At 47.3% G+C, this 25880-nt stretch overlaps 1 protein-coding gene across 1 annotated transcript; it reads right to left on the bottom strand.

Moving 5' to 3' along the window:
- Positions 1-1995: 1995 nt before the first annotated feature.
- On the bottom strand, positions 1996-25413 carry TNN (tenascin N). The gene is made up of 16 exons (XM_075422615.1): positions 24991-25413; positions 23618-23995; positions 20261-20524; positions 19186-19371; positions 18575-18664; positions 16317-16580; positions 13128-13391; positions 11847-12110; positions 10918-11181; positions 8183-8313; positions 7535-7667; positions 6538-6689; positions 5653-5749; positions 4815-4982; positions 3978-4141; positions 1996-3379 (listed from the first exon to the last, which is right to left on the bottom strand). The coding sequence occupies exons 1-16, from the start codon at positions 25400-25402 to the stop codon at positions 3233-3235; spliced, it is 3378 nt and encodes a 1125-aa protein (XP_075278730.1). The 5' UTR covers positions 25403-25413; the 3' UTR covers positions 1996-3232.
- Positions 25414-25880: the final 467 nt, after the last annotated feature.

A 25880-nucleotide genomic window follows, 5' to 3' on the forward strand; every position in this document is an offset into this window, starting at 1 on the left:
CGAAGCCCAGGTTCTGGAGGAGAGCGGTGGGAACAGGCGAGCAGGACGGCAGCAGCGAGCGGCTGGGAATGGCAGAGACGCTCTTCTTTTTGGGGGAAGGAATGAGCCATGCACGCCTTGCTTCTCTCCAGACAGCAGCCCTGCGCACCGTACTCGGGGCCAGGCGTTCTTGGGTAGTGTGGGCTGCAGAGGGACCAGGAGGTTCCTGGGTCCCAGGTTAGAAACAGGCAGGGGCTGAGGTCAAGCTGAGCCCCTGGAGCAGTCCAGGGACTGGGGGGATGCAAAAATTGTCCCCGCAGGCCCCTGACACCTCACTAGGAGGAGAGAATGGGATCTTCACTGGCTCTGCCTCTATTTTTTCAGCCAACAAAGCCTAGAGCAGTGATCAGAAGTAACGTTGCTGCTTTCCAAGCAAGTGCCCAGCGCAAGAAGACTCTCCTGTCTTCTCTCCAGATGACACCATTCAGAGCGCAACACCTTTTGCCTTCTCCCTCCTCCTCCTGGGTCAGTGGGGAGGCTGGTGAAGAACCCACCGCCTCTCCAGCGCTTCGCTGGGGTCCCCCCACAGCAGCGCTGGCCGTGCTGCACCCCAGATGTACCACAGCAGAGAGGTCCTGGCTCCTGGGGCCCAGCAACAGGACAGTCCCCACCAACACACTGATGCCAAGGCAGAGGGGATCCTTCTGGCATTCAAGTTCTGCCCCTGGGTAAGCTGCAAACCAATATATAAAATATAAGTGATCTCGGGGCAAGGCAGAAGTTTCGAGAATCTGTTTTGGCCCTACGGCATCACCATTACAGGGCTGGGTATTGCAGGAAAACAAGGGTAGTTAAGCGGATGTGAAATTTTTACGGGATTCCCCCAACCAGCCTGGGCCTTGAAACCAGAACAGCCAGTTCCCGAAGGCAAACAAACTGCACTATCAGAGCGGCCCCGGCTCCTAAAGCTGTCGCGCAGACTGGTTAACCCCCAAAAGCTCCTTCCACAGAGGCCGGCTGGATACTGGGAAGTTTCTCCCGCACTAGCACGAAGAGATGATGCCATCCTGTGGCTGCTGGGAAATACTGACCACCCTCCGTGGCTTTCACCAGCTGCAGCCTCTATGGCTGCCCGTCCAAGAGGAGCCCATAATTAGCAGAGAGACAAGTAAACCCTCTTCAGAGACTGCAGCTACGGTGTCTCATTTGCCTCCATCTCCAAAATACAAAGCTCATACCGCTTAAGAGAATATTGCCTGCTCTCAGTTAAGATTCAGCTTTAGGAGGGGATCGTGCTTTGCCTCCAAGGTTTGCACAGGAAAGAGCTGCTGGGCATGATGTCGCCTGCTGCTTTTTAGAGGACATGATTACTTTTAGAGTGGCTGTGCGTGAGGCTAGGTCTGAGGTCCCCCTCGGTCACCTCCCTCATGTCTACGCTGTGCCTTTTAACTGAACAACACAGCGAAACCTCTCCTTGCCTGCAGACGAGCGGGCAACGGGGAGAAATCACTTCACCGCAGTAAAGAACCCTCATTTTCCTGTGTCCTTCTCTCACGCTCTTAGTACCCAGCCTGCAAAACACTTCAAGTGCAATTTTCCTTTCCTCTCCTCCCTCCATGAGTCTCCTCCTTCCCCCACACAGGGGGTTGGATATCCTAGTGCAGCTCAGATGAGTCTCTGCTTGCCCACCCATGCAAGAGGCACGGCCCTCAAAGTACTGTGAAGAATTCAGTACTCACCTTTGCGAGACGACTCTCTAGCTAGCTCTCCTCAGCCACGTTCTAGCAGCCACGGATCAGTTAACTGCTTTGCAGTATTATGTCACGAAGCGATCACATAGTCCCCATCCCTGCTTTGGAACAGGCTCCAAAGACCTAATTTTCACAGCCCCACTCTGGGCCTGGGCATTTCTCTGTCTCTGTAAAGAAGACTTAGTTTAAATGGGTTAAAAAAAAAAAAAAAAAAAAAAATTCTACCACCCAACGCAAAGAAGACAGAAATATTTTAAGATGTCCTTTATTTGCAAATTTATTACTTCCCCAAACTCTGGGAAGGATCCTTTAAAGTGTGTAACTCAGCTCAGCACTGAGGGGTAGAACAGGCCATTAAGACACACGACAATCACGTTCCAATCCACTAAGACAAGGAAGCCGTTTGAGCAAGCACCATTTGGTGAGCTCATACTTCTTCCCTGGCTGTAGCTGGTGATCCAGAATTTTAATATCTGCTCAGGGAAAGAAAATAAAGCTCACCATTATGGTTGTGAGGAAAAAAGCAGCCAAATGTGAAACCACGCACTGGGGCCCACCTGAATCTGCAGACAGCCTGAAAGAAAAGCCTGAGGGAGTGCACAGGATCGGTTTAACTCGGAGATGTTCATTTTAGAGGCGGCTGACAAGCAGTATTGTTTCAGCATCACTAGCGTAGAGAATTTTGTTCATGGTCTGCAAGCAGCCTCTTGGGTAAGTGGTACCTAGAGGCTTGGGATGGTGGGCAGAGCTAGGAGGAGCAGAGCCCGTACCCTCACCCAGGAGTGCAAGCATTAATTCACCATACGTCTCCTCAGGCTTTTCTCTGGGCTGGGAGACAGGAAGAGACAAGCAAAATAGAGAGTAGGATTCTAACTTGGAGAGATGCGATACTGGAGGTCGAGGATACAGACCTCACCTGGGTTAACGAGCCTTGCCAGCAGCCTGGCAACATTTCCCACAACCCAGCTCTTTGACTGGTGGGAACGTGCCCCAAACAATGAGGGGAAAGGAAAACAGGACCACAGACCAAGACACGGAGATGGGACAGTCTCAGGAAAGTGCTCTCTGATGTAAATTAGGGGGCTATCATTCTTTAGCAGTTTCCAATTTAATTTTTTCAAGTCTGAAGTGGATGGCACCACAGAAGAACAGAACTAAGAGCAATCAGCAGCCTGGGTTTTGAGATATAACATCATGTGTTAAAACCGGTTTTACGTGAAGTTCACAGAAGTTGCGCACATTGGACCAAGCAGGTCCTTGTCAAGTTTAGCCAACCAGGTGAGCTACAAGTGGGATGCTCTCCACAAGCCCCCTCCCACTCTGACAGATCACCTGTCAGGAGCTCCAGAAGCTGGAAGTAGGCTGGGCTGCAGATCCAGAGGTCTCTGGGTGCACGTTGGCCAACAGTTAACTCCAACATATTGGGGAAAGCTGTCCAAATCTAACTTTGTTAAGAAATACTGAATCATTATCTTTGGGTACTGTCCTGCACAGAGTTCAGTTTAAGCCCTGATCTTCTTCCTCTTCCCTGACAGAGACCTCTTCTTCCTCCCCAGGACTGGCTCGTTACTCGAAGACTGAGGACGGATCTTCATCTCGGTAAAAGGGATCGAGAATTCATGGCCTTTCCATGGCTCCCAGTTCACACCCTGGGAAAAGACCACAGAATTTCTTTTATTAAAGCACCCAGACCAGGTGTTAGGAATCTACCACTGCCCTCCTCTAATACCACTTAACCCTCCGATAAACACAGACACTATCATTCTCCAGATTTTTACTGTAATTATAATCAGTCTTCCAGACACTCCTAATATAAATCAAATCTTTATCCAGTTTGGAACACAACAGGACTGAGACATCTTCAAGCCCATAATAAGCCTGTACAATGAGATGCACACCAAGGCATGCCCTGAAAACCAAGGTATAGGCTACATAAGACAGTGACCCAGCATCCTGGCGTGGCTCCCAGCAAGTGCTCTTTTCTTGTGTTCCCCTCAGAAATCAAGACATCTCCACCTCAAGTATCTCTACCCACAGGCATCAGGAGGCCACGAGATCAAGCTCTCTGGATCCAGGGAGGATGACAGAGTAAGAGCTGTGAGATTCCTTATGGATCATTTTCCTTTCAAATGAAATGAGTTAGGATAGCCTGGACAATCTCTTCTGCTGCAAGGGGAGACATCCTCCCCATGTGTTTTCTCAAGCTAAGGAGAAGAGCTGGCCACCAGACAGAGCTTTGCTACTCACCTCGCTGTGTTTGCTCTCCCCATATTTCCCATTCAGGTTGGCCAAGTGGCAGTTCTTGTACCACCACGCACCATGGTGTGTCAGAGCACAGTTGCTGAGAGCCACATCATTGTCTCTGTCCCACGTTGTGAACTTCCAGCCGTTGTGGTAGGTCATTGCATCCCCTAAGGGAAGGGATGAAACATAAAAAGCAGTAAGAAACTACAGTTGCTCAGCCTGAGGGCTTATACACCCTTCAGGCAGAACCCAGCAGGCCTGTCAGAGGAAAAGCAACAGCACAGCATGGGTCTGGACAACAATTTCTCAAGGGCTGCTATTAGAAGGCATGTCCAAGGGCTGGATTCCCCCAGCTGAAGATCTAAACCTTACGGCAAGAGTAGATTAAAGGGCAAGTGGAAGACTGTGGACACAATGGCAACGGTAAGGATTTACCAGCGGCAGAACCCAGCACCATGATGGCTACAGCTACCGAGGAAACTCCCATTCTGAACCAAAACCACTTTCTCTGCACATCTCACCTGAGGAGACCCACAAGCTGCTCCCCCATCAGTACAGGCTACCTGATGGAAATGCTTCCCAGTCCACCTTTTCAGGTGGTGTTTCTCTGGGTTACAGAGCCCTGCCTTCCCCGTGAGAAAGCAACTCTTTCTCCAGTCTTCAGCAGGAGACGGGCCTGTGGGCACACTCTCCTCAGTCTCCCTAGGAAGTGAGAACCACATCTGATCTAACCTGACCTAATGAGCTCCCACGCTAGCTACTGGCAAAACAAATACACAGGTCCCAGCATTTGCTTCCCTGTGCAGAGCAGAGACAGCACAAGTATGAGGCACTCCTCACCAGCATTGCCTCTGTAGTTCCCCACCGACAGCCTGTATCTGTCCCTGCTCGAGGCAACCTGGAAGAAGTCATAGACAGCATAGACAGATTCGCTGGCTGCCCGCAAATCCACGCGGAGCTCATAGCGGATGGGGCTGCTGCTCGTGAGATTGTGCAGCTTGTCAAGACCTAGAAGAAAAAGAGAATTACTCTTAACAGGGAAAAGCTTGTTCACCTTTTCAGTCCTAGACTCTCACCCTGTGGCCATTTTGGTTGAATCAGCTATTTCCTGCCTCCCTCCTTCCCTGCTTGATGCTGTCGTGACATTTTGCAAGTTTATGCTGTCTTATTTCATTTTCTGGCAAGAGACAGCAGTATCAGGAAAAAAGCCTAAACCAGCACAACACTGGCTGTAGAGCAACATTATTTTTCCCAGAACATTTAAAGACTCTTGCTCCGAAAACCCTGACCTATTTAGTGCTGGATTCTCTGATCCACGCAGAGTTCACTAACAGAACAAGACAGACAAAAAATGACCAAGTACACCACGCCTTGGGTAGCATCCTGATCTTTGCATTTTCATGAATGCAGTTTCTTTGTTACCCCTCTCATAGGAACATACAAGCCTGAAATAAACCTGTCCAGAGTTTGGCTTGCTCTGGGACTGCTCCAAAGATGTCAGCGGAAAGCCTTAGTGGGCCTTTAGAGATCCCTCAATGCTTCACTGGTATTTCTAGGAGAGACACGAAAGCTGACAGTTCAAGACTGCAGGCTTGGGGGAGTGGATATTTCACAGCATTTAGGTTCTTCTACACCAACTAATCTTCAGCTCTTCACTGGTTACACCCGTGTACTGTACCAAGCCAAAACTCCCCAGTGGGATCTCCAAAGCCTTCCACATAATTCTTCCAGCGTTTGTAGAAGTCCAGCTCGCCAGTGCTTCGCCTCTGGAACACCTTAAAAGCAAAGATTGCTGCGTGAGAGTCCATGACAGGCTGAGGGCAGATCAGGAGGATGCGGGTGAGAAATGCTCATTCTGATTCAAATGTAGGCAAAAAGGCAAAGCATTCAGGAACAGACAACTCTAGCTGACGGTACACCGCACCTGAGCAGGGTACACACAGGGATCCATTTCCATTTTCTGACTGCACAGATTCTGCCTTCAGATTCCCTTGAGCCACTCAGCAACTACTGTGTGGTCAGGGTCCAGGTGCGTGCTCACAGGACTAGCATTTAAAATACTAACCGGCATCAGCGGGACTGCGTTAACTGTCCATACATGTAACCTTATACTGTAGTCAAGATGAGATAATACAGCTTAGTTAACTCATTTTGAAAGGCAGTTAAGCTAAGTTGTACTACCTCGTCTTACGACAGGGCTGAATGCACCCTGTTAGACAACTCCTGTGACCCAACTGCCAAGAGGTAACACATTAAGCTGTCATAATTCAGTCACTGCCCTCCATCAGCAATAATATAAACATGTGACATTCACAACCAGACAACAAACAGTCCAGTATCCCATTCTCAAGCCTTTAAGCCACTCAGCCTCACACACAGCATTCCTACTGACAGCCTGAGGGGGTACAGCAGCATCCACCACCATTCCTAAACATGCTACTCCATCAAGGCAGGAGCTGAAGCAGCACTGCAGTAGAGCAAAAGGAGCCTCAGCTAACACCGGTACCAGGTCCACTTGATTACACTCACAAAAAAACCCAAAGAGGAGCAGAGAATCACTCACGATCCAGCCGCCTCCATCAGTGGCCATGTCGCAGTACACCTGCATCGGCCTGCTGCCATCGCCGTTCAGGTAAATGGTGTACACACCGCTGGAGGCGTTTCCGTTCTGCTGCGTCTGGCTGCAGTCCACGGGATACGGGTAGAGGAAGCTAACTGTGAGAACAGAGAGGGCAAAGAGCTTCACATCAGTAAAGCAGGCCACAGAGCTGGAGGACGTATTGCACACCCTTAGGAATCCCCTAAGGACAACGGTACTGGAAGAGAAATAAAGAAAGCAGCAGGCCCCACTGCGCACTCGCGCAGTGACCTGCATCAGCAGGTCGCTGCTGGCAGCCTTCCCCACGGCCTGGGAGCTGGCACATGGATGGGGTCCCCAGAGGCTGCCAGAGACGCAGTCCTGGGTTGCAGTGTGAGCAGGAAGAAGAGCCTTTGTTTGTGAAGGTGGGAGTGCCAGTAAACAGGGACTTTAATTTCCCTGCATTTCACAATCGGCAACCCCTGTGGGCACTGGGCACAGTACGAGAAGCTCCCACAGCAAGCTGGCATGAAACTGTGTTTGATTTGCTGCCATTCTGGTGCACATTTCCTGACCTCTCAAAACAACCTAGGCAGCTACCCAATGCTGTGACAGTACTGAAACAGCTGTGCCCTACCATTACTAGGATGGTGCAGCAAGATCCCTAGCTTATCATCGTCTCTCCCACCCACTGGCCACTCACCAGCAGGCTTCATCCCAGGCTTGGCCAGCAGCACTGACCAGTGTGGGCAATCTCCACTCGTGCTGTCCTGTTGTGTTTCCAAGCCTCCAGATGGTGTGGCTTAGAACAGACTTCCAGCCAGAAGACACATCAGTGGCTCCCTAGATGGTTTGCTTATGATCACATGGTTTCCCAGTGCATCTGTAGAACATTAACTCCACCTCCGACCTCTACCATAAAGCACAACAGCTGCAGAGCACAGGGAAAAGCGCAACACCCCAGGCCAAATCCAAATCCTACCTGTTGAGAAGGTACTGTCTGTCTTTCTGCTTTGGTGATCTCCTTTATAGGCCATCACAAAGACGGTGTACCGCCCTCCTTGTTCCAGTTCTTCCAGCACAAACTGTTGTTCGCTAGGACCCAGCTGTACCTCCTGCCAAATAAAAGAGATCAAAGGTCAGCCCAACTCTGAGTAGCACTTAGCTTTTGCAGACCACAGTCCCTCATACTCCATATGCATTTACGGGCTTTTCTTGTGGAGTTCAGACAGGCACATTCACTGTATATCCTTGAAACACGGATTCCATCTCCTCAGAAGGATAAGATCTCAAGAAACAGTGAGGACATTGAGGACACCTGATCTCTGGTGAGTGCTGCCCTTCCACATAATAACAAGTTAGAAAAGTGAAGTGAAGAAGCAGATGTTCTCTGCACCTGGAGATCTGTCGGGAAGAAGTGTTCCACTGTCACAAAGTCCCTCCACAACTTCTAATCATGACAGCAGCACATCTGCTTCCTTAAGCTCCCCCTCCCTGGGCCGTGGATAGCATAGATTCCCCCTCAGAATTGTTTTTCTGTGGTCCATATACCCACAAGACCCAACTGGCAGAGCCCATAATCATAGGGATGATTTCAGTGGGGTCTGCAGGGCTGAGGAATTCACTGTACCTTGCTTGTGCCATCTCGACCCTGGTAGGTCAGAGTGTAGCCATCAATCTGTGCTGCAGGAGGAGTCCAGGTAACCACGCCAGTAGAATGAGTCACATCTGATATACAGAGGTTCTTGGGAGGATCAATCTCTATTGAAAAAGAAAAGAAAACTCAAGTCCCATTGCATAAATTAAAGACAGCACCTGCAGTAAGGTCTTGGGCTAAGCTTTCAATACCTGGTCCTGTTACACTGGAAACTACTGAAGTCACCCAGTGACCGTCACAGCCAGCAAGAAGCAGCGGAAGCCTAGACCAAACGTGGCAAGGTCTGCTACAGATCTGTTTTGGAATGTTTCATGAGCTCTGCAGTTGGCTCAGCTGTACAGGGCCCAGGGAGCTCCTGACACATCTGCCTGAGAAGCCTCCATCGGGCTCCTCTTAGGAGCATTCACAGATAGGTCAGGTTTAGGCTCTACGCCCCGATCCCTAGTGTGACCTGCTGAGAGCCCCTACCCCTTGTTTCCCTGCTGCAGACAAAGAATGACTGCACAGGCTTATTGCTGTCATGCCTCAGCTTTCTTAGTAAACGAAGGAATATAAAGAAGCCCGCAGCTTTACAGTTTAGTCGGTGCTGTATATGGGACACCAGCTCCTTCACCGACTTTAAAGGCTTAGCCAGACTTTTCCTGTGCAGTCAGACTGCTCAAGTTCAGCATGAGGAGAACAGAATTATTTCTAAGCAATGCCAGTTCAAAAAGCACCTGTCTTATGAGATACCCACAACAGGGCTGCAGTGCTTCCCTCAGGATAAAAGCAATTTCCAAAGCTCAGTTGGAAGTAACAACAATGGAAGAAGCCTCTCCCTAATTTTCATCCTGTGCTTGCTATATTCCGGTGTTGTGAGAACATCTTAAGGAAAATCATTCAAGGAGTAGATTTCTCTGGCTTTCCAAGTTATAGAGAGAAGGTTCTTGGTGGACAGTGCTGGCCTTCAGGGAAGGGTGCTCCAACCCTGAAGTACACCTGACTACCTGGCAAACTGTAACTGAATAACTCATCTCAGTTCCCTGCTCTTCCACAGACCTCCCTTGAAGACTACAGGCATGTCGGTTAACTTCTCCGTTGATTCAGTTCTTCTCCATACAAGTCAGGCAACAACACTTCCCAGACCTTGAAGAGTGCTATGTGGATAATCATAACAACAATTATCATGCAGCAGTGAAACACTACAGTTGTGAAAAGGCCACGGAGAAAGACAAGGCCAAGCTATGTCTGTCTGAGATAACTGAGACATGTGGAGCAGTGAGGCTTCCCCCAGGAAACACTGCACTCCTTGTGTATAGGGTTACTGCCTAAAGCAGATACAAAGGCAGAGACGAAGAAATCAGAACACCAAATATAAGGAGAATAACAGGGACAGAAACACCAACGTTCACACAGCACGTTGTTTAAAACACTGGCTATTCATTACAGCTGAAGACCACCTTTCACTAGGCTCCGAGCTAAGCATTATCTAGTGAACTCGCGCTTCATTTGGGAGACTGCTGAACAACTGCTTTAATTACACAAAAGCACACGGATATCGTCCAAGTAGCTCATGACGTGTAAACCTCCCGCTGGACAGAAGAGGGAGCTAAAAGGTACCAAATCCATCACGAGAAGCCAGGAATGGGGAGGGCAGCCTTAGAAAGAGTTCTACAGTTTCACAGCACTGCTCTTAAAGGCGAGTCAGCAGTTTCCATAGGTGCAGGAGACCACCGCAGAACAGCTCCCTGCCGCAGTCGGTCTGAGTGCTAGGGAGAATAATCAGCCATTACCCTGAATAAGAAAATGTTTGGGTTATTTTTTTTCCACCCTCAGAAGCTATATTATTTTAGCAGAGGTGTCATTGCTTCTGGAAATACAACACACACACAAAAAAAGAAGAGTACATGGGGTTTTTTTGTGCCAATATTTCAAAAAGATCTCTACTAATGCTAAATGCATTCCCTCTCCCATCAGTTTCACTTCATGTGAAATTTCCAGATGTCTCCTTTTTCATTCCAGTTCAAAAAAACCCAAAATTTCAACTTGCTGAAACTCTCCTTGCAATTGTAGTTCCAGACAGGTCCAGTCTTTTGGCCTCCAGAGATTTCCATTTGCCCCCGTCAGCTGCCCTCGACCTCTGTAAGCACTGGGGAACCGCTTGGCATCTTGCCCTAAATCCAAGCCTCAACTGTTCTATCTCACACCCTCTTGATTGATGAACTAAGATGAAGTACGTTAGCAAGGCGAATGGATATGGAGTGACCCTGAAACGTTCCCAGTACACCATAATCCTTATGACTGACTGAACAGGACAGATTTAAGCCTGGCTGGCAGTCTCCTAGGACTAGTCTAAGGTCACGAGTCAAAGGGCAGGCCATTCTTCTTAACTGTACTCGACTCTAAAATGGTTTAGCTTTGGTTGCTAAACCTCTGTTATTGTTAGGCTTGATAGCAACACATGAAGCACTGCGTGCTTTTGACTAAGGACTAGTGAAATAAGCTGCGTACCACCGGCTGTCATCGCTCCTGTATTACATCATCTGCCTCTTCTATAATCATCTACAGCAGCAGTCTCTGTTATGGTAGTCTATACCCACGTACTTATCTGCAGAATGGGTTTACCACTGTGCATCTTCATCACCCAGTAATGCAAAGAGAGATCATGAAATGTAAAATAAGAAGAGAGTTCTTCTACCCCGTTTCCTTCCCCCTCTGCCCACCGTTACCTGTCAGCGTGTCAGTGCTTGCCCTCTTGCTCTGCTTGCTTCCCAGGTCTGCCCAGAGATGGATGGTGTACTTCATGCCTGGTTTTAGCCCTGTCAGGGTGGTAACGCTCCTGTCCTTCCCCACCTCTATGTCCTCGGTGTCCCCATCAGCAGAAGTGTAGCTCACCATATACCTGTCTATGGGAGCTTGGACGCTATCCCAGGAGATGGTGGCTGAGTCCTCTGTCACTTGGTCAGCTGCCAGATTCTTTGGGCTGTCCATTTCTAAGAAATAAAGCACAAGGTAGAAAGTGGGGGTAACTAAAAGACACACACATTCCCCTTAAAACTTTTGCTTTCTAAAGCACCACGATCCTACCCTCAGGAAGCGAAGGATGACATGGACTAACTCATCTGTAGCTTTACTGGGTCTGTGTGGCTCACCACTGCGCTTGCTATTGACAAGCAGAACTGGAGTAAGACAAGGTAAGGCACTAAGGCACGGCCACCTTCAGCCAGAGCCTCAAGAGTAAAATAGCAAGTAGAGCTACAAGGAAGAATGATTTTGCAGAATAAGGTCCAACTGAAATTTAGGTTGATAAGAATTCAGGTCTGACATAGCTTCAAGAGAGATCCATTAGACCAGCTGTTTGGGAGCATGCACGGCCCTGGAGTCCTGGCTGAAGCTGGGTACACTGAGGCAAATACAAGGATGTGAGAGACTGAGGCAGCACCAACAACCTGCTCCCCTTTATCAGCCCCGCCCCCCCTTTTTGAGCTGTGAAGCTCGAAGGTGCCTCTGGCATGGATGTCCCCACATCATACGTGACCGCACAACAAAACGCTGCCTAGTATATATGCTCTGCAAAAGGCCAGAACGAAACATGACTGAAACTGAGATCACCTCCACAACAGTGTCATGTAGAATGACAAAAAGTCTCCTGGAATACCTGTCACTGCCTCAGTGCGGGTCCTCTTGCTCTGCCGGGCTCCCTTCTCTGCCCAGAGGAAGATGACATACTCAATGCCAGGTTTCAGTCCTGTCAGAGTCATGGTAGTCTCGTTCTTCCCCACTTCCATCTCCTCTGTGTCACCATCAACAGAGGTGTAGTTCACTATATACCTATCTATGAGAGCCTGGACCCTGTCCCAGGAGATGATGGCTGTGTCCTCTGTCACTTGGTCAGTCACCAGGTGAGCCGGGCTGTCGATTTCTGCAGAGACAGTTAAAAGCAAAGAACACAGGCTGTCATAGCCAGGCTATACTGTGACACTGTGACACTGCTTCCCCTCAAGGGCCTTGCCAGTTTCTTCCTTTTTCAAGTCCTATTTCCGATCACACACTGATTGGACCCACAAAGCTGGGAGGTATCAAGATCTGAGGTGATTTGACTGGGGTCTGTCTTTAATCCTTACAGCAGCCTTCCAAGCGAACAGCACAGTCAGTCCTGACTCTCACAGAAGAAAGCCCTTGTAAAGTAAGATATTGTTACTTTCTTGTTTTCTCATGGTCACAAGCCTCTGAAGCTCACATACTTTTCATCTGTCCAGAAAATGAGAACAACCAAACGCCTTTCGTTAAGAGGTCAGGATGACCCAAGTACGCATTTACTCACCTTCCTTCGGCAAGACCCTGACCTAGAGCATGGGTCTTGGAAACATGTGCAACAGTCTGCAATCGATTCAGACACTCCGCCTTACAATGTTGTTATAAACCAGTAACCCTCACACTGGGCAGATCAATACACCTTCTTAACCAGGACTGGCCGCGCAGGGGAAGAAGTCCTGGTAAGAACAACTGAGGAAGAAGGATTAATCGTCCCATTGCAAGAATAGGCACCCTGCGTGCTTTTAACCTCTCTGCACTTCAATTTCTTCATCTGCAAAAAGGAACTGAGCATTTCCCTATTCCATTATGAAGGATAAATGAATTAACCAATTAAAATAAAACAAGACTACACAAATACATAAGAGATGCTGCTGCAAAGGCTTAATTTTCCTAATCCCTATTTGTAACCACAACACAGCCCATTTGTAGCACATACAGGTAATTAGAATCTCCCTGTGATGCTGCTGAATAGGCTTCATAGCAAAAGGCACTAACCTGAAGACTCGATCCGTTAAACCTGAATCGCCCTCTCCTGTGAAACTGTCTTGGGATGGACTTATTCAGTGTTAAGGCAAAGCTGGGCTGTAAATTCTACTCTTTACAATATCTGTTGCCCTCTTACCTGTCACAGCCTCAGTGCTGGCCTTCTTGCTCTGTTGTTCTCCCTTTTCTGCCCAGATGTAGATGACGTACTCCATGCCTGGCTTCAGTCCTGCCAAGGTGGTGGCATTCTTGTCTTTCTCCACCTCTCTCTCCTCTGTGTCCCCACTAGCTGAGATGTAGCTCACTCTGTATCTGTCTATTGAAGCCTGGACTTTCTTCCATGAAACAGTGATGGCATCCTCTGTCACCTGGTCAGCCAACAGCTCAGTTGGTCTGTCGATTTCTGTAAGCAAAAGTCATCCTTATTCAAAGGTTTAGTATAGCGCTTTGCTAATCACAATAGTCTAAAGACACAGACAACACAAGTTTTACAGGCAGAGGTAGTATGTTTTATTAGACTATCAAATATATTTGGAAAACCAGATGAGCTTTGGGAAATGATTCTGTGCCTAAAGACCTAACAAGGGCTTGTGCGTCCAAAAGCTTGTTTTTTTTTTTCCTACAGCTCAAACTGGTAAATCTAATATAAGTTTTGTCTTTGGCTATAAACCATGTTTTGATCAGGCAGCATGATTAACTGACACTTCAGTGAGTCCCATTAGATATCACCATCTGTGTCCCCAAATCATTTTGTACTGCTGGATACAGCAAGGTAGATAAAACAAGGTGGCTAACTGCTTGCAAGTCCTGCCACTCTCGACGCACCGGTATACACACTGCTATGCGAGTGCCGAGGTGGCTGAGCCTCGGCGGGGCCAGTCGGCTCTCTGCCCCAGCGCAGGGTGAAGCTCATAGGCTGATGGTTTCTGCAGAACAGTTAGGAGTGAAGAACATGGGTTGTCCCCGTGAGGCTACACTTCCTCCTTCCCCTCAAGGGCCCTGTCAATTTTTTCTACTTCTTAGCCTTTATTTCTTCTCAAGGATAGGCCTGAACTACAAAGCTGGGAGGTGCCCAATTCTGAGGTATTTCAGCTGGGGTCTAGGTCTCCTCCTCACAGCTGCAGCAGCAGGGCTCTCTGTTGGGGAGCAACAAAAGCACAGCCAACCCCGCATCGGCAGAGAGGAAAGACCATGCAGAATACGGTGTCACTGTCTGTCACTTTCTTAAGATCATAACCTCTGGGTTGCTCTGGGAATTTACCCAAAAAACAAAGTGCCTGCTCAGAATCTCTGTCTGAAATGCAGCTCTCCCGGAACACAACTATTTCATACTAAAGCAAAACTTCCTAGCTGTCACAGCTGTGATGTCTGCTGAGCTCCCCTCTCAGCCCAGAGGCTGGTAGCATACATCTTGCTTGGCTTCGGTCCTGTCAGAGCAGTGATGCTCTTGTCCTTCCCCAGCTCCATGTTCATTGCGTCCCCATCACTTGCGGTGTATCTCACCAAGTACCTGTCTATCAGGGGTCAGACCCTATCCTAGGAGATTGCGACTGTCTTCTGTCAGCCGCTATGTGAACACTATGCTGGTAGTTTTTTAAGAGAAGGTTTGAAGGTGAAGAACCAGGCAACGACACTAGCGAGAACTGTGTTCACACTCTCCACCAGGAAAAAAGCCAGGCAACCTCCTTCCATTATCATAGTCCTTCCCTCGCCTTTTTCACACACAGAAACATGACCCTAGATTTCGCAAGCCTGAAGTCACTATCACAGATCAGCCTGCAGGAATGTGGCCCTTCGAGGACAGCCCAGTAGTCCCACGACCTTTACACAGAACATAGGTTTTTGTGGTTTTTTTCCTTTTTCCCTTTTTTCACTGAACCACTAAATACATCTCTGCAGCCTGAGCAATGAAGGACTTGCAGATGCCTCCCAAATTACTGGAACGGCATTTCTTATTCTGGCTTACTCTGCTGAAGGCTCTAAACTCCAGGGCATAAGTGCACAACCATCTGGCAGCCACACTGTCATTTACCACACACCAGCTTAGCTGCACTATGATTTACCACACATTAACTACAGTAAAAGCTGTGATTTTCCACCTGCGTGTGCTAATCTCACCTCTTTTGTGAGATGAAAATACATTACTTCTCATTTTAATGAAAGATGCTGAGGCTTGTTTGTGTCACCCTAGAGCAGCACATACTGGGAACACATATTTGAATAATCACAGCTCAGCTAGTTAGCAGTATAAGATGCTCACCTGTGGCAAGAAAAATCAAGTGAATTATTTTTTTGTGTGATATGAAAATCAAGCAATATGAAAATCAAGTTTGTTCTGTCGTTATAATTGCCCTGCAGCTGAGTATGGGCTGTGCCTGTATGCATATACAGTGCATTTAACTCCTGAACTCCCTGGGTGGTCCAGGAGCTCCCCACCTGTCTCAGCCAGAACATGGGCTGGCTTGAGACAACGGACCAACCTGAAAGTAGGTGATTGACTCAGCTTCATAATTAAGTGTTTGACTGATCCTTACCAATCCCCTCTGGGTGAGAACTTCAGACAGTCCTACAAATTCCCCGAGGCAGCTCCCATTGTGTCTAGTCCGATTCATATGCTTCAATGTGTTGGTTAACATCCCAAGTGGAGCATCCCAAACATTCCCCTAGGTAATTTCTGCTGTAGAAGTGCAGATTGCTCATAGGTAAGATGTTTGTAAATAGTCAGTAGAAACTGCCCCTGTACACAGAGCCGCATTGGACCATGGTGGTTCAAGGAGTTTCCCAATCCTGCCACAGACACCTTTCCAATGGAGACTCCCTGCCACCAAGGGACTGTGAACCAAATGTCCTGTTCGAGAGACTTGATTCCCACATGATTTCTATCTTATGCCATGTTCCAAATAAATTTGTTATTCCTTTTTAACACTCTGTCATGACTATCTTGCAAAATGTGTATGAGCCTGCTGTCCTGTTTGGAAAGGCCACAACAGTCACCCAAAGTTAAGCTTGGAAGTGGTTTATGGCATTTTAAAGGCAAAACATCAATTGCACATTCCAACTATAAGGATTTAGTTTTGGCTGTGTTTCACCATTCTCTGTACCAATCATAACTGGTGCCTTGCCACAGGACTTCTCCATAGCAGGACTCAAACCAGAGCCTTCATGCTAAGCTGGAGACCTGTTCAGCCACACTAGTAAGAATGACGTGAATTTTTTGCTTCACTAAAAACCTGCGCAAAGCAGGAGAAGCTTCACTGCAACATGTAAAATTGATAAAGGAGTTTGAAATTCAAACTCAGCTCTCTCCGCTGCTGCTGCTACAAGTTACCTGTCACAGCTCTGGTGCTCGCCTTCTTGCTCCATTGGGGTCCCTTCTCTGCCCAGATGTAGATGACATATTCCATGCCTGGCTTCAGATCCAGTAAGGTGACGATGTTCTTTTCACTCCCCACCTCTATTTCCTTGGTGTCCCCATCAGCTGAGGTGTATTGCACCATGTACCTGTCTATGGCAGCCTCAACTTTATTCCACGAGACAGTGGCTGTATCCTCTGTCACTCGGTCAGTTGCCACATTGGTTGGGCTATCAACTCCTGTAAGAACATTTCAAAGTGCAGGATTGGGAAACTCCAGCTGAATTAAACCACTACAATACCCGTCACAACAGGTACACATTTCCTTCATTTTTGCCTTGCTGCTTTGGCCAGCTAAAACAGAGTCACCTACGTTCTCCCCACAGCCCCTCGAGAAAGGCAGGCATCCATGAGGAACCAGCATGGTCAGAGCAGGGAGAAAGTGAGACTGTTCTACCATTTACATGAAATTTTCCACTATTTTCTGCAGGAAGAGCTTGCAGGCTGCCTGCCTCACCTTCCATGGGTATTGATGAGCATTACCTTCTCATCTGCCCTCCTCTCAGCACTGAGTACAGGCCCCATCCTTTCCCTGCTTCCGGTGTCAGGCATTTGTTGCTCCTCCCTTTCTGCCCACCCTGCAGACCTGTCTCTCAGACCTCCCCAAGGCTTCTGCTATTTTAGGCAATGAATCAGAGTTTAGTGCTAGCTCTTGCAATAGCTGGTATTTGTCTTAGTCGCAGCTCCTAAATTCCAGGGGTTACATAAGAATCTGATCAGCATGACTCATTGTAGATTTATTTTTCCTTTCTATGAAGTTTTGCAGCCCCCAGGTCTGTGAGGAACAGCTTGAAAATACAAGCCAAGGGTGTTCCAAATAATCAGAATCTATACAAGGAAGAAGAGCAGCCTTACAATTGCAATGCAGAGGTTGTAGGTTTTGTTGGCTTAAGTCAATTTTCTTTTAATTGAGTAATTTACAAAGCAACCTCAGGAATGTCAGGCCTGATTTGGGATTTTTCAGTCTTTGTATGCAGTACACCTACCCTTTCATAAGGGAGCTGAATTTCAGAGTTTGCAGAATCTTACAGGTAGAATGAAAGTTCAAATTTCTTCAAGGTCTGTTTTTCAATATAATAGCTCAAACACATTCTGCCATGGTTTTGAAGAGCTTGAAGCATCAATGAACTAACCGGGTTTCCAGATCTGCTTCAACATTCAGGTCTGGAATGGCTAGGCTGCCAGTTACAGCAACAATAACAGTCAAACAACAGTAGCATCTGCCAGGCATTCTGAGCTGTACTAAGCACGCAGCTGGAGCAGAAGTCAGTTTAAAGATGCATCTGTGCTCTCCTCCTGCTGCAGATGACTCTGTCTGACTTGGGCTCTGTTACAAGATAAAGCAGTCCAAATCTTCAGTCTCTAAGGGCCAGCAGGTAGTCAGTCTCTTCAGTCACTTTACAGGTAAGAGGCGAAGACTCAAGCTACCACAGAAATGCCAGGGCTGTGCCACTGTGCAGCCTACCACAGAAGCACCTCCATGAAGGCAGGCGTATCAGACCACACAGCAGGCTATGACTACAGCCCCCAGTGGAAACACAGGCCAGGCAACGGTGTGCTAATCTCCTCCTTGGTCCAGCTGTTCTGCTCAGTCTGGTGGACAGAAAAACAATGCTGGAGCCAGGCCATCCAGGAAGGAAGAACTTCTCTTCTTCCTTACTGCTCCTGGGCTCGGAAAACAGACAAAGCAGCAGCAGCTAACAGCAGTGAGACAGTCAGTCACAGCTGACCAGAGGATCCACGCAGAAGGGCCATATCCAGACCACAAATCATATGGGCTAGGTTTAAGCAAGGTCATTCTGTCAATGATCTGTTAGGGAAGTCATGAACTAGCAGACTTTGAGTTACTGCTGGACCTTGCTGTGAGCTCATTTGAGGCTTCCTATTACATACAGAGGCCAGCTTACTATTCTTGTCCTGTGTCTGGCTGGAGCCGTTAGTCAAGTTAAGGGAGAAGTTACTGCAGGTTTAAAACCAAGGCAAAAGACTGAGCTAGGGCTAGGTTTAGGATTTAATATACGGTGTAGACAAGCTTGAGCAAGATATAAGCAGACCTGAGTGCAGGTCATGCATGAAGCAGCAGCGAACTGTGCACTTTTCATGCTGTCATCTTGACAGATCTGTCCCTGAACGCTGTAGTAACATCTCTATCATAAAAGAAACTTTGCACATACCAGTTCTACCACTCACTGAGGATGGTTTCCCCTCCATATCGTCTTTCATGGGTATGACAGTGACCTCATACTCTGTGCCAGGTTTCAGGCCTACAAAGTGCAAAAGGGAGCATTACCAACAATTAGGGAAGACAGTAATTTTTCTTAAAGAAACCTACTTTGGTTAGTCTATCCAGTTCTAGGTTTGTAGGAGAGAGGAACTTAAAGTTTAGATTTCTATCTATCTAACTTCCTTTTGTCTTTAGAATGCCTTGATAGCAATCTTGGTCCAGGCTTGCCCTTAGGGCATACACTGACTATAGTAGATGGGGATTTCCACAACATCAGTGCTACCAGCCCTGAAACAGAAGAATATACTTTATTCCAATCAGGGACAGAATTAAAGTTGAATGAATATGCCTTGAAATTTGCTATTCTCCTTGTGGAGACACCCATCATTATGGGATAGGGGAACCCCAATAGATCACACCCTGGCCTACAGCAGGCACAAGGTGAAGGAAACGTAGCCATCCACACATGAGAGAATTGTGTCAGGACTACAGTCTGACCATCAGTCACTGCTACTACTTCACCCTGCTCCTGCCCATTATGGAATACCTATAGGTACTCACCAGTCATGATGTGTCTGCTCTTAGGGTCATTGCTTTTGGGCACCGTGACCTGCTTCTCATCCATCTCCACCAGGGATCTAAACTTCAGCTTGTAATAATCCACATCTGTTGGTGGGTTCTCCCACTCCACTTCCAGGGACTGCTCCATCTCCTCTGTCACCCAGATGGTACTGAGTGCAGACAGGACTGGGAAGGACAGGAGAGGGCCATGAGGAGGAAGGATCAGCACCAAAGGGTAAATATAAGATAGGAAGCTGCTAAACAGCTCCCCTCCCTCCCCAGTTGCCTGCTCCAAGACCAGAGACATTTTTCTGAGCCACACCGAAGAGTTAAGCAAGTACAGCACAATCATTATTTCAACATGCTTAGTTTTATCCATGGTAACGCTCCAACTCATGAGTTTTCTGGCTCTCAGCTCCCACCTGTTGTGCTAGAAGTAAGAAAAACACCAAAATACCCAAACTTTTCACTGTTTTTGCCAAGCGTGGGCAGACAGCATGCTATCAGCTGCTAAAAAAATGCCATTTCAGTTCTAAAGTGAGAGAATGTGTCAAATACACTGTCTTTCCATACCCAGCCTCCTAACCTCAGTAGCATCAGGCTCATTCAGTCCTGGGAAGAGACTACTAGGCAAACTTGCTGCTGCAGGCATGTTTGGCAAATTAGTACCTAGGAATGACATCCTGCCTACTTTAATGACCCTTCTGCATCCAGTCGAACAGTGCATTATTCTTAATAACATGCTGGCCTTATCTTGCATGCTTCCATTCCTGCTTTTTGCAGTAGGCAATGTTATGGATTCCCTGGAATTCAGGGGTGTCAATGCAAGCAGGATTTAGACAAGATAAAAGGACAGACAGGAAACTGGCACTACGTTCAGCCCCAACGATACATGTATGAAAGAGCTTCTCCAGCAGAGAATGATGGAAAAAAAACGCCGCTGAGACTGGGAGGAGAAAGCGCTCTCCAGCGCTCAGACGGGCTATTACGAACCTGCAAAGCCAGTTTGCTCCGCTTGTTTGAATCTAAAGACCTACAGCTTCTGACTCTGAAGAAAAAGAATGCCTGCTCCTACCTGTACTTGCTTCTAGATACTTGGGCTCACTGGCAATCCCCTTCTTCACATGACGAAGCGTGACGTTGTGTGTGGTGCCAGGGCGGAGACCCACAATCTCATAGCTGAGCTGCTCTTTGGGCACGTGGACTTCTTTCACCAATGTCTCATATCCTACTGGATAATAGCTAATGAGGTAATTATCCACATCAATCATTTGATCCCAGCTGACAGCCAGAGAGTTCTCTGTGGAGTTCAGCAGCCACAGGTTCTGAGGAGCAAGAACTAGATGAGAAACAAAGAAAAACACTGCAGTGAGGATGAGGTCTTAGCATCTGGTCCAGGGCTCACAGGGCCAAGGAATAATTTTTTCAAACCCATTTTGAATACAGAGAGAATGCAGAACTGGAACCTCCCAGTCTGTGGTTATCTGGGATTTGTCCATTTCTTTCTGCCCAACAGCATATCATAAAATACAAATGAATGTTTCAGTCAGTGACAAATATAATAATTTCCTGGCCTTTTCTTCCCAGCTTCTAATCCCACACTGGCATGAGGAAAATGCTCTCAAAGCTGTCCCTTTCAATGCCTCTAGGAAGAGAAAGAAAAGCCAAAACCTTCTTTTCTTATCGCTGTCAAGAGTTATTTCAAAATGTCAGCTGGTCCCCAGAACTGGGGAATACAGCTTCTCCATGGCAGAGGTAGAAAACTGAGTTCTTATACTGATGAAAACTTACACTTGGTGCCTGGAAGAGACCTGGGCATATGTATGGTACATAATAAATTTCAGGTGACCAACAGTGCCTTAACCTTTTTGCCACAAGACAGACAGCTCAGTGTCTTGAAGCAGCCCTTGAAAGCAGTCATGTAGAACACCTGTCAGAAAGTTTACCTGATTTTAATTACAAGTAAGCACATCATAAACTGATCAAATCGTCTACCAGCTGTAATTTATTAGCAAGGCACTAACCAATAGCAAAACATAGACAGCAAGTGCCTGTAAAAAGCCATGCATCAGAAACATTAGGTCAGATAACATCGCTCAAAAGGCAGCATTCATTCCCTTGTGAAATTCACAGCTCTCACCAAATTCCACCCTCAATATGTGCATGCCATCTCTTTTGATGAAACCTTTGTACAAAATGTGAGAACATTCATCCTGCCTCTCCTTGTGATACAGAAGCTGGATCTGAATAATCCAGCTTTGCAATAAAATAGTAAAGAACCTAAATACATATAATGTGGTTTTTCTCTTGTCTAAGCATAGTTCAGAAAGAGGAGAGGTGTGGTGTAAGAAACCAGTATCATCTGTTCAGGACCATGCCTAGGACAGTTTGTGTTTCGGAGCAGGGTGTCCTGATGAGGGGTTCTTGCAAAGACAGTGACTCTCCAGCCCCGAGGGGTCTGTCTGTGCAACGAGGTTTTGCACTCTACCCTGAGATGCACCAGAGCCATCTTCTCCTCCAGAAGCAGGCTGAGGCTCCGATGGCTGAAGAGAGCATGAAACGAGCCACACATTACAGATCCAGCACTGGGCTGAGAGCTCACATGGGGGCTTACTGGGAACAGCAGAGTCCCTCTTTATTTTCTTTTCCGATTTCCTGATTATGGCATCAACACAAAGACTTCCTGGCTAAACCAATATTGTGCTGAGATACCAAACAAGTGTTTTGGTGGATACTCTTGTTTTAAACTGCTGGTTTATTCATCTTCAGCTATCCCACAGTGCTATTTTGGAGTGCCAGTAAACAAAGTCCAGAAAGAGCACAAATACCTGCTGTTCAATGTGCCCTAGTCCTCTATTTCTCCTTCACAAGCAATTGCAAGACATTAATTATACTGTCGCATGCTTGACAGTAACTTCTAGATGTTTAGACATTCCAGTTACCATGGAGGTAACAAAATATGTCATTTCATTATCCGAGACACATAAAAAAAGAAAATAATAATAAAGAATTAAATAAAAACAGTGCTCATTGAAAATCTCCCAGGATGCAGAAATCTAGCCTAAATTGGAACAGAAAAGGCAATTTGACATCCACAGGAGCAGAGCGCTTGGCTACAGATACTGAGATGGGAACCATTTGCCCTTTGACTTGAAACAGTTTCTAAGCAGGAGTGGAGGTGTAGTGCTCAGAAACAGTAGCAAAATGGATTGCACAGTACCATTAACAAATGAGTGCTTGCTCACCAAGATACTCAAGAGAGCGGAGACCACTTTCACAGCTTGTAAAACACCTGCAGGTGTTGTGTAAGGAAGAGGATCCAAGGCTGGACCCAGCCAGCCCCTTGAGAGAGGCTGCCGGGGCAACAGTTCTCTGGCAGAATTATTTCTGCTCTGGGAAAAACAATTCTGCTTACCACCTTTGTAAAGGTGCTGCCTCCTGAGCAACAAAACATGGTCTACTGACAGGAGAGAAAGTGCTAGACCCACGGAGAAAGATCTCGGAATACCGCGGAAGGATAAACAGGAGTGAAGTTTTGACACAGAGCTGTTGTTTGGATGAAGAATTTGCGCTGATAATCTTTTAAATAAAAAGGCTAGTCTTTAAGCAGACAGGTCAGGCCTGAGGGGGGGGGGAATGATCCTGAGCACAAAAGACCTGCCAGTAAGGTGACTGCAAACCCCTGCTGAGCGATACCTGGTGCTCAGCATGTGGCTGTTACCCACCTCTCCTTCCTGAGGAGCTGTGAAAGATTACACTAAGCAGTGATGTGCTGAGAAGGAAAGGTGGCTTCCAGGGTAAAAGGCTGAGTGCTGCAGCCTGCAGTATCAACTTGCGGTTGTATGGAGATTACAGGTTTTTTGAAACAGGCACCAAGCCATCCAGCTTTAAGCAGAAACTGCTGGACACACCTCGAAGAAAGCTCAACCAGGCCTTCTGAGGCAAATCCCACTGCCTTGTAACAAAGCAGGATTAGGGAGAGTTTCCCAAAGACCTCAATTCAAAGGGAGGTTATTTAAAGGACTTCACGCATCCTTTGTGTCACAGGTTTTATCAAATCAGCTACCTTACCAGCAAGCCGTGCGCACTGCAGCAAACATGATTTTTACCTTCTATACCTTCATTTCTATGTCAAGAGACAGACTCTGGCTCCCCACCCAGTTTTGCTCTCTCCTTCTGCTGCTACACCCAGGCTTGCGCTACCGCTACCTTTAACTGCGTTTCCACCTTTGCCCAATTCAGAAATGTTTTCCAGGCAATTCTTGAAGTCAAGGACCAGTCAGCAATCCCTACCCCAGCAGGAACTCAGGGAGGAACCTGGTGACCCTAACCTTGGCTTACCTACAAGATTAACCTAAAGTTTATGGGAGGTAGAGAGGGAAACTCAGAATGAAAGAAAAAAAGGGAGAAGCAACTCACAGGCATATCTTACCCTGGGAGCAGTCAAGGCCAAAGAAGCCATCATGGCAGTAGCACTCTCCTGTGTCACAGAACCCATTGCCGCTGCAGTCCCCGGGACATCGTTTCTCACTGCAGTCCTCTGCGATGAACTCCTCGTAGCACTGGCAGACCCCTTTGGCTGTGTCACAGATCCCATTGCCACTGCAGTTCTCAGGACAGAGCTTCTGGCTGCAGTCCTCACCAAAGTAAGGGTCATCACAGATACACTTCCCACCGTCACAGCGCCCGTGGCCGCTGCAGTGGCCGGGGCAGCTGGGGCAGGAGCAGTCACTGCCCTCCCAGCCCTCGGCACACTTACAGCTGCAGGTCTCATAGAGGAAAGTCCCGTGGCCGCTGCAGTGCGAGACACCTGGCCAGAGCAGCACCAGCATGCACAGCAGCAAGTGTGACACACAGATGAGAGAAAAGAAAAAGGAGAAAAAATTAGGAACATTATTAATAGTCAGGTAGTGCAAAGGTGTGTTCAAGGTCATTAAAGGGAAAGCATAAATATCACTGGAAAACATGGGCTGAAAAAGACCTGAAGACATCACCTTGTCCATCTGCCCCAGGTCCAAGAAGGGACCAGCTCCACCCTTGCCTTTCCCAACACATTTGTCCATAGTCGGCAGGAATGTAGATTCCACGATCACCCCAGAGAGTCACTTAGAAAGCTTTTCACAGCCTCTAACCTGAACCTTCCTTACTGCAATTTAAGCTCACCATCTCTCGCCACAGTTGTTATAAAGATGGAGAGCACATTATTCTCATCTGCTATACACCTATATTTTTCATGTAAGCAAAGACTTAGCACTTCTCCCTGTCTCCTTTCCCCAAACAATATCAGTTTGTTAAATCTTTTCTTAAAGGCCATGCGGTATAAAACTTTGATCACAAGCAGAGCCAGTGGCCATCACAAAAATCTCATCAAACTCTGCTCTTCTTTAGGTCAGTTATCAAGAAGGAAACAAAATGACAAACTCACAACAATTGCTAAATTCTGGAGGCAAAAATGAGAAGAGACAGCAACAAGAAATGCCTTCATCTCCCACCCTCTCCTCCCCCAGAAATTCCTCCATTGAACTCTCCCACCTATGCGAAACTCAGGAACCCTTCCACTTCTGGGACAGGCCTGGGGAGATTTCCCCTGCGCTGGTTCCAGAAATGGTAGGTACTACCACATTTGGGGACCTTCAGCTTTCCTTTCACATCACAGAAACCAGACCACCATCCTATCCATAGGACTAGAGCATTTCACTTGCTGAGAACCCCGATAATCTTGACAAATGGATTCCAGTCCCAAAATCTCTGCAGTAAATCGGCTGTCTCTGGGATGTAAGCATAGATACTGCAATGGTTACTTACCTTGGCTTCTCCCACAGCACTTCTGAGGGCTGCAAACTTCTCTCAGCTCCGCCACTTCTTTCTCAAGCTTCTCCATCCTTTCAAGCAGACCCTTAACGTGGGTCAAAGTTTCACAGTCCCCTCTGGGTGTATGCACACGGATGTTGTGCCTAAAGATTACATTCTGCTCTTCGTTTTCTTCAGCCTCCCCAGGATCTAGCTGCAACCCATTGCTGTCTTCATGCTGTAATGGATCTGCTTCTACTTTAATCTGAGAGGATGTGGGCAGGTCAATCTTGTAGGAGTGGCTGAAGGATATTCTTTGACCATCACTGGTACAGTTGTGAGATGCAGGCTGTTGAATGGCAGATGTCTGAAGGGCACAGCACAGCAATACTCCCACTGGGAAAGCAAACCAGCTCTGGAAATGCATCTGGTAGGCTTTCAGAGGCAGCACAGACCCCTCAAACAGCACAGCTGCTTTCAAGAAGAAGAAAAATGCAAGAAGTGCAATTGTAAAGCTGGTTTTCATAATTTTCTAAAAGACAAATTCTGTTTTGCCCTGATTCAGTACTAGGTTGGTCAGTATCTGGAAGAGTGTCACACTGGATGAATTAGATACCAAAGAGCTTCTAGACTGCCTGGCTAGGAGCTTCACGTTTGCAACTTTCAAGTGAGACGTAGCATCATGGTCCATTGCAATTATTAATTATGCCATAGCACTTCTCATTCCCTGCAGTTACAGACACTGTATCAGCCTCCCGGCTGTAATCTGGATTACTGATCATCTTTTCGGCCATGGTAGTCTCCAGCAGCTTGCATGGCTTTCAACTAGAAGCTTGGTAACTGTGCTGATGCTGTGTGCATGAAAAATTCAGAGAGGTGACACTGATCTTTTGGCACAAGATGTT

This window comes from Opisthocomus hoazin, chromosome 6 (assembly GCF_030867145.1).
Source record: "Opisthocomus hoazin isolate bOpiHoa1 chromosome 6, bOpiHoa1.hap1, whole genome shotgun sequence".
In the NCBI taxonomy this organism is placed as follows: Eukaryota; Metazoa; Chordata; class Aves; order Opisthocomiformes; family Opisthocomidae; genus Opisthocomus; species Opisthocomus hoazin.